The sequence below is a fragment of the Quercus lobata genome, chromosome 2 (genome assembly GCF_001633185.2).
Source record: "Quercus lobata isolate SW786 chromosome 2, ValleyOak3.0 Primary Assembly, whole genome shotgun sequence".
Classification (NCBI taxonomy): Eukaryota; Viridiplantae; Streptophyta; class Magnoliopsida; order Fagales; family Fagaceae; genus Quercus; species Quercus lobata.
In genome coordinates this window covers 86,361,943-86,370,873 of record NC_044905.1, presented here as the reverse complement: position 1 = coordinate 86,370,873, position 8,931 = coordinate 86,361,943, and the positions used below count along the sequence as shown (strand labels likewise).

Sequence of the window (8,931 nt, the reverse complement as noted above, 5' to 3'; positions counted from 1 at the left end):
AGCGGCTCTGACTTGACCATCATTGTCATTTACAAAAACTGCCGCCTGAAGAACAGTCTCCAAGTCCACCCGGTTAACTAGGTGAAAGTGCCGATGAAAGGCGTTGGGATTTGCAAGAAAAAGACATGCACATGGTTAGTAACCGAACCACGTCAAATTAAAATGGTGCAAAGGATCAGCGCCCTTCCACTCTTTATACCCCACCTGGTTCTCCCTCCACCATTGGGCATGGAACGCTATCGTGCCATTCCCTAGATACAATAAGAAAGTCTTTGTTCAACCCCTTACTGGAGTCGGGGAGGCACTGAATTAGCCGAACCCTTTCGTCTCTGGTCTTCATATAATAGATTTTGCCCTTTAATTTTTGGAGATTGTAGCACCAATTCATGTCATGATGGGTTAGTCTTAGCCCCATTTTCTCATTTAGGGCATCCACACAACCCAGAATCCTAAACATATTGGCGGCGCACTAGGTGGGAGCTAACTGGAAATGCCTAAGGTAATTCTTCATTACTGGCCCCATGGGGATTCTCATACCCCCCTCTACGAAGGCGATAACAGGAATTACCACATCGCCCATATTTCTCAGAATATGCCACTCCCCCATCTTACAATGCCTCAAACTCACGTTGGGGGGAATTCTATAATCAACGATGAACTTTTCCATCACCTCTTCGGTCTCAACCAATTTCCTCAGTCTCATTTTAACCATCTTTAAGAACTACTAAACAGACTCAACTAACTATGTGAGAAGGAGAGGGACAAGAGAAAAATAAATCCAGAAAGGAAAAAGCACGAGTTAATGGAGGCAGAGAACTTACAAAAAAGAGGAAAGGTGCCTCGGACAGGCTTTTTGGTGCTGGAGATAAACTTGAGTTTGGACAAAAATTCAGTTGAACCTAGGGTATGTGCGCTAGAACTCTTAAGTGCAAAACTAAAGAGACAAATCAGTTCCAAAAATTATTTATGCCTCCCATCAAAAGTAACTGCACGAATTTTCCCGCCCATAAAGGCAAGGAAATCTCCACCGTTAGATCTCCATCACGCCGTTGAACGTGGGAAGCACAGAGCCGCCCGTATTTAATGAGGACACATGTCACCTTCCAAAGGCTCTAAGAACGTGTCTCGGGCAAGCAAAAAGTCTCGGGAACCGATAGGTGACAAGCATTGACAGACGTCTGATGTCATCAAAACCCTCTTATCCGTCCGAGGAGCCGGATAGCAGGATTTTGAGGGGCTATTGTAGGGCCAGAGAACTTACGACCCGGCCCGCTTTCCACTAGGGCCTAGGGCCTGTGCTGAGGAGGGTAGTTGCCGAGGACGAGTAGGAAAAGACCAAATAGCCTAGAGACGCAGCCGAGGATGGCCCTGTCCTCGGCATCCCAAGACTTCGAAGGGAAGAGTGACATATCATCAAACGCAGTCTCCAAAAGGCCCCCAGGAGAAGAGACGAGTAGAATGGGACCCACGTGGGGGTACGGTGTGGAGGTGGTTCAAGGTATATACGTCCCCTCCGCATTGAATGCATCCATAAACGTCCTAACCATATTAATGAGAAAAGACGCCTGAACAGTGTGGCTTCGGTTATTGTAACTAACAAAAAGTAAGGGGAGGCGGTTGATGAGACAGATACTTGAATGGGCACCTGCCTGATCAACAGGTGGAGGGCCAGGATCAGCCAAGAAGAGTTATATAATGTGAAGACTGATGCGCCAAAAAGGGGGGGGGGCTGAGAAAAAATGCCAAGAACTAGAGCCTCCCAGACCGCCTCAAGGAGAAAGACTCCTCGAGCGAACACGGTTTAATTCTGTATGAATACCACGACTAACCACCGTCTGGTGACCAAGGCCTAGCCTTTCAAATCCACGCTCTACAAATGATATTGTTTGGGCTTTTTTACGTGCGAACCCAATATCATTTTGGGTCGTTACAAATTGAGTCCTTACAGGTTTTATTGCCCCTCTTTGTCTTACCCCACCCTACTCCAAATATATAGAATAACAAAAAATATGTTTAAATTATTTATATATAATTTAATATTTTTATGCGTATTTTCTTAACATCAAAAGTCAAAACACTCAGTTTTTATTTTTTATTTATCAGTTTCTTAGCACTCATATGACCACTTATTCTTTTTAATGTTAAAATCGTCTCATTATGGATAACAAAATATTTGTAACCTACTTCACCCTTTACTTTTTGCAAAATTTTTCTAGCACAAATAGGGAACGAGGTAAGACAGTGCACCTTTGATTTGACCCTATCCTAGGTCTAGCCCATTATAATCACTATTAAAATGACAAGTTGTGATTAATACAATATTACTTTCACATAAGTTAGAGCATCTCCAACAGTCAATGATAGCCAAAATATAGAGAAGATTTGCTCCAAATCTCTACTGTTCATGCTCCAACAACTTCTCTATTCCTCATTTTTTTTTTTGCTAATGAACAATAGCCCATCAGACCTGATGGGCTACTGTTCATTAGCTATTGAATTTCTTGAATAAAATATTAGAACAACTACTTATTATATTAATTCTTTCTCTCTCCTCCAAATTTCTTTTTCTCTTTCATTCTCTCCGTTGCTTCTTGCTTTTTTTTTTTTTTCTCTCATTCTCTCATTCACTCTGTTGCTGTTGCTTCTTTTTTTCTCATAAACCAAATGAAATCAGAAAAAAAAAAAAAAAAAAAAAAAAAAAGAGAAAAGAGAAAAGAGAGAGACTTGTTCATGAGCAAAAGAATTAATCCAAACACAAAACAAAATCCAATTCTTAAAATAAAGTTGAATCAGAACAAGCAAATATGAAAAAAGAAAAAAAAGAAAAAGAAAAGAAAGAACAAGCCGATCTGACCCAGCGGCAGTGGAGATGCTGGAGCGGCGTTGGAGAAGCTGGAGCAACGGTTGGAGGACGACAAGTCTCTCTCTCTCTCTCTCTCTCTCTCTCTCTCTCTCTCTCTCATGTGAAGCAAAGAGATGCTGAAATGTACTTGATGAGGTGAAAAAGAATATAAAAAGAAGGGGGCTGGACACTTGTGTGGAGGAGAAAAACAAGAAAAAAAAAAAGAAAAAATGAAAGGAAACGTGGATGAAAATGAAATGGTTGGAAGAAAAATAATATAAAAAAAAATCCTAATTAAAAAATATTACCACAATATTTTCATAATAAATTATAAGTAACAGATTGTTATTAATTAATATTGGCGAGTAAAAAAATAATTTCAGTGGTGGGTTCAAATTAGAACTAGTAACAACTTTCCATATAAATTTTGTTGTGAAAGTATTACGTAAAATGTTGTGAACATAACATTTCTCATTGAAAAATATAGTTGTTAAAAAAAGAATAAATGATGATTAAAAAAAGAATAAACAATGAATGAAGAAATAATATTTAAATGAGATAGAGAATCTGTTGGAAGTATATTTGAAAAAGTGGGTGGGTAAAAACTAAATGTCATTGTTCATTCTCCAAACAGTACAAAAATTTTCTGAAGCTATTGGAGATGCTCTTAGAGTCTTGTAACTCAAATAGTTAGCACTTCATGACTCCTAGTATTTCAACAAAGACATTTAGGTTCAAATTCTCTCTCCATGTTCACACGAATTCACTAGTAACATCACATTTATTGCTCTGCAATTACAAGTGACTTCAAAAATTATGAAAAAACCACCGCGCACCCTTGGTGCGGTGGTTACTCCACAAGTATAAATACTTGTGGGGTGTGAGGGGGTAAAAACTGAGATTCAAGTATCCAAGAAGGAGCTTCACACACATATATACTTAAATTAGGCTAGAATAGAAATTCTACCTTGTATTAAAAAAAAAATTATGAAAAAGAAACTATAAAATTTTATTCCTTACTAGACTAGACTAGTAGACTTATTTATATTTTTAATAATTTAATAGTTGGGGTGGGGAGATTTAAATATTGAATGTCTCTATTAGAAATACTAAAAGATACTAATTAGTTGAGCTACAAGTAGACTTATTAGTTAGGTGCTCATTACAATAATTTCTTTGGGTTGGGTACAATAGTTAATAGGTACCATTGGAAAATTTGTTAATAAACTATTTTGAACAAATTTTAATACCACTTTTATAAGAAATATAAAAATTTGTTGAAAAAATTAATAATTTTTTTATTTTTCTATAAAAAATTTATAAGGCAGTACCTTTAGGCATGGTGTAACCTTTTCCCAATTCCTTTTTAGAAAAGTTGAGATTTGAAATTATGCCCAATAGATTTCATTTCATTTTCATCCACTCGCTTTAATCATCTTTTAATAAATTAATAATTCTTTTTGGATACTCCAAATTTATATAAAGGATTTACTAATGTGTGCCCTTAGGGTACACAATAGTAAACCAATTTAGGAAATTTTTTATGAAAAAACGAAAAAGTAAATAATTGTTTTTACAAGTTTTTCAATTTCTCGTAAAAGTTTTCTCAAAATTGATGATTAATGTATACTCTATGGGTACACATTAACTAGACCCTTTATATAAAGTATGAAGGACACGATCTTGCATGCCGCACATTGGTTAATGCCACGATCTGATAGGAAATAGTAGCAAAAAAGAGAAAAAAAAAAAAAAAGAACAAAGTTTCTCCCCAAACTAGTTTGGAGAGAAACTCTACAAACTCCTCATATATCTCTATATTGAGTATAAATTTTGAAAATCTAACTGTTAGATTACATATTCTTATTATATTTTTCATGCATGTAAAATTTTAAGAAGATTAAAGATTAATTGCTATCTCATCAAACAAATGTTAAAATTTCAAATTTTTATGATTTAAAATTGTGTATAAAAAATAAGTTTATTGATCGAATAGTAAATAATATCCAATTTGAACGAAATTTGATATGCATGCTAAGAACATAAGGAACATGAAATTCAACAGTTAGATTTTCAAAATTCACAAAAAAAATATATATATATGAGATGTTTGAAAAGTTTATCACTAATTAGTTTGGAAAGAAATTTTATTCAAGAAAAAGAAAAAGAAAGAAGCAGTCACGCACGCATCTTTTAGGCTTTTAGCATTTTCCAATAGTATAAAATATTGTCATTTTCAAGAAAGTTTTGAAGAGGAACTTTGTTCAACAGAAAAAGAAAAAATAAATAAATAAAAATAAAGAAGCAATCACGCACACATCTTTTAGGCTTTTAGCATTTTCCAACAGTGTAAAATGTCATCATCTTCAAGAAAGTCAAAACTCACTACTCACTAAAAAAAGCCGGAAAAGTTCACAACATATCATATTACATCATCGACTTCTCTCTTATAAATTCTGCTACCTTAACCCTAACCTTAACCTAACCACCTTCATTTCCCACATTCGATTATGCTTTGAGAACTAAGAACTGAAAAAACTGAACAAAAAAAAACCAACCTTAAAAAAAAAAAAACATTACCCATCCAATACTACAGGGGCAAAAATGGAAAAAATCATGATTCAACCTTTAATCGCAGCGTTAATCTCCTCCTTAATTGCAATTAGAGCTTACCGAAGAAAATCCCTTGACCTTTCCGGAGCTCTTGCTGGTTTCATTGTTATGACCCTTCACATTGCTGTCGGATACAGGTCAGCCTTTTTCTTTTCATTCTAGTTTTCCCTTTTTATTTTTAATAATACAGTTTAGATTCTGTTTGTTTCCTAAGAAAATGTTTTTATTTTATTTTATAAAAAAGGTACGGAGCTTTGCTGCTTGTGTTCTTTTTTTCTTCGTCTAAGCTGACCAAGGTTGGCGAAGAGAAAAAACGACGCGTCGATGCTGATTTCAAAGAAGGTGGCCAAAGAAATTGGTATCAATAACAATCTTCAATTCTCCGTTGTTGTTTTTGTTTTTGTTTTTTTAATTAGTTTATAGAAGCGTTGACTCTCCAAAATATCACGGCGTGTCCGACACGGACACCCTGTGACACTCCTGCGGCCTGTTCTTTGCTCGTTGGGAGGAAAATAAAACTTTTGATTTTAGCTATGTTTCAAGAGATTTTAATAATTGTTATTTATTTTGAAATTTTAAAGTAAATCTAAAATATGCCTATAAATAAAAAATATATATCCAATGATACTAATTAATTATCCTATCCCACCTTGTTATGCCTTAATTTTTTTAAGAATTGTTGTGTTACCTTGTTCTGTGCTCGTGTCTGTGTTTCTGAAGTTCAATTTTGTTTGAATATTGTGGAGTTATATGCTATTAATTATATTTGATAATTTTTTTTTTTTGAGAGTCAATTATATTTGATATATGATTGTGAGTTTTTCTCTTTTTATTGGGCCCTCTTCATGAAAAATGTTTGATTCTGTTGGACCTCACCGTTTTATAACACTAATTAATTAGACAGTTCATATTGGAGGCTGGCCATCTACTTCTTTAATTAAACCTTGCATGTTTCACATTTTGATGTGAAGTCAACTTGTTCTTTATAGTTCTTGGTAGGATATGGGTAATTATTGGGTACTCTCAGAGTATCATAAATGCGTATTCTCTCCTCTTACATAATTGTGTGTTCCACTAATTAAATTTATGGTAGGACCCACAATTCATGTGAGAGGAAGGAGTACGCATTTATGGTACTCCCGGAATATTCAATAATTTTCCGTAGGATACTAGTTGTAAAAGAATCATAACAAATTGCTCATGCCCAGAAATGTAAAGTAGATATAGACAATGGTTTTCTCTAAATTAGTTTAGAGGAATCTCCGCTCAGCATGTGGCAATCAGATGACCATTTACGTGTATTTTAAACACATAGCTCGTTAAGTGATTACTTAAAAAAATAAAAAATAGAACTCATTAAGTGATTAGAATAGATCACATGATTATTGAACAAGTTGTTGATTAAAAATAAATGTGAATGGTCGTTTCATAATCCTGAACACAGTGATATTGTAAAGATGAAAATGAATAGGACCAGCATGTATATGTGCTTATGCACAATGTACCTCTGTGAAGCATCTAGAATGGCTAAGCACGAAATTGTTGATTCTCTCTTTGATAAGCTTGTTCCGTGTTCTTTTCAGGATACAAGTTCTGTTCAATAGTGGCATTGCTGCAATTTTGGCTGTGATTGTATGGAAATTGGCCGGATGGCAGGACAAATGTTTGGACTCAAAAGACTCAAGTCTGATTACATCTCTCATTGGTGGCATTATTGGTCACTATTGCTGCTGTAATGGAGACACTTGGTCTTCCGAGATTGGGGTACTTAGTGAAGCACAACCTCGCCTAATTACAACCTTCAAGGTTAATACTCTCTTGCTTCAAAAGATTATCTGTATTAGTTTTTCTATTTTTGTGGCATTCTCCCATTTCTGTGCACAGAAACATGTGTGGAGTACCTGTAGTTAGATGTCAGAAGAAATAATATCCAATTATCTGCTATGGCTACCAAATGCAGCCATTACAGCTAGGAAGTAGCTTTGAGTAGTTTTTGTCATCCCTCTTATGCAACTTAGGTTATGGACTTGTTCCGTTATTTTTACCTGTTCAACTTAATCTGGTTAAAAGCTCTCACTTATGTCCTAGAAGATTCACTTCTCACAATTTTGTTATGTTAGGCTTGTGCTTGCAGTTTTGGCTCTATTATGAGTGGAACATAATATACACGTTTATGTTTCATAATAATTAAATCTTGTCTATGTCATGATGACGACGGTTTTTCTTTACATCCACCCCATTTACTTTTTCTCTTTTCTCTTTTTAGGGCTTATTTATTATTACTTTATTTCTATTATTTGAAGCAATCATCCATGTATCCATGTATCTCAATTTTAAAACCCCAATTCTGAAATAGTTGCTATGTGATAAGAAGTGACTTTTATGCTTTTTAAAATTTCTTATGCCTTTAATCATATGGACTAAAGGAAGACTTGCTTCTTAAATACATAAAATTATGGATCTTAATTCTGTCCTGTTTGGTTTTCAGCCTGTTCGGAAGGGAACTAATGGTGGTGTGACACAAGCAGGGCTCCTCGCAGCTGCAGCTGGAGGCAGTGTCATTGGACTAACTTTTGTTCTCCTTGGATTTCTCACAACAAAGTGCACATATGATGTAGCTGTAAAGCAGCTATTGGTAATACCTCTTTCAGCTATGGCTGGACTTGGTGGAAGTCTTATAGATTCTCTTTTGGGAGCAACACTGCAGTTCAGTGGGTTCTGCACTGTTCGCAATAAGGTACATTTAAGTCATTGTCCCTAGATTTACCACCGGCTCAGTATGCGTATAATTCTTGGGTATTTTAAGCTCCACTTAGCAATTTCTTCTTGTCCAATGCAGGTTGTGGGAAAACCAGGGCCAACAGTGAAAAAGATTTCAGGACTTAGCATTCTTGACAACAATGGGGTGAACCTTGTGTCAATATTGCTGACCTCATTGCTGACTTCCATAGCCTGCACGTATATTTTCTAAAATGATCTATATATTTAAAAGATTTTGTTAGAGTTCCTATGTTCCTGAATTTGTATTTCACAGTTGATAAATGTACCAGCTGTACCATAATGTATCCTTTGAGACCTTGATTCTGATGAAAATCTTTGGTCGAATGAAGTTCCATTGAAGCTTTACACCAATTAGTTGGGTGTTCAATGCTCTTGGGAGAATTTCCTGGACTTAACACATGATAATGCTTAGGATCCCTCTGCTAATTCTTGTTTCTTAGTTCTGCTCCTTGAAAGCAACTATGCTAACTGGGAATATTTGCTAGTTGCTACATTCTGCACTTAGGAGAGCACGAAGTACATGCTTATACTTTAAATACTTGCTCATTCATATTAATAATAATGCGGCAGTCGTTGATATCTGGGCAAGTTAGGTTGCAGGCAAGGCTGCAACAAGTACTTTTAACTTATTGCTGCCGGAATTGAGGTTCTACAAACCTTGCTCTTTTTATGGGGAGCTTTATAACTGTATGGTC

General features: G+C 35.5%; 1 protein-coding gene across 1 annotated transcript; it reads left to right on the top strand.

The window, feature by feature from the left end:
• Positions 1-5,169: 5,169 nt before the first annotated feature.
• LOC115976984 (protein PGR) lies at positions 5,170-8,675 on the top strand. Its single transcript, XM_031098589.1, has 5 exons — positions 5,170-5,592; positions 5,700-5,813; positions 7,039-7,261; positions 7,944-8,192; positions 8,295-8,675. Exons 1-5 carry the CDS (start codon positions 5,447-5,449, stop codon positions 8,424-8,426), a joined length of 864 nt encoding a protein of 287 aa, XP_030954449.1. The 5' UTR covers positions 5,170-5,446; the 3' UTR covers positions 8,427-8,675.
• The last annotated feature ends 256 nt before the right edge of the window (positions 8,676-8,931 follow it).

Coding starts and splice junctions, on each gene's coding strand:
- LOC115976984 (XM_031098589.1), top strand. CDS start 5,447: ATGGAAAAAATCATGATTCAACCTTTAATCGCAGCGTTAATCTCCTCC. Junction 5,814..7,038: donor GAAGGTGGCCAAAGAAATTG/GTATCAATAACA, acceptor TGTTCTTTTCAG/GATACAAGTTCTGTTCAATA. Junction 7,262..7,943: donor GCCTAATTACAACCTTCAAG/GTTAATACTCTC, acceptor TTTGGTTTTCAG/CCTGTTCGGAAGGGAACTAA.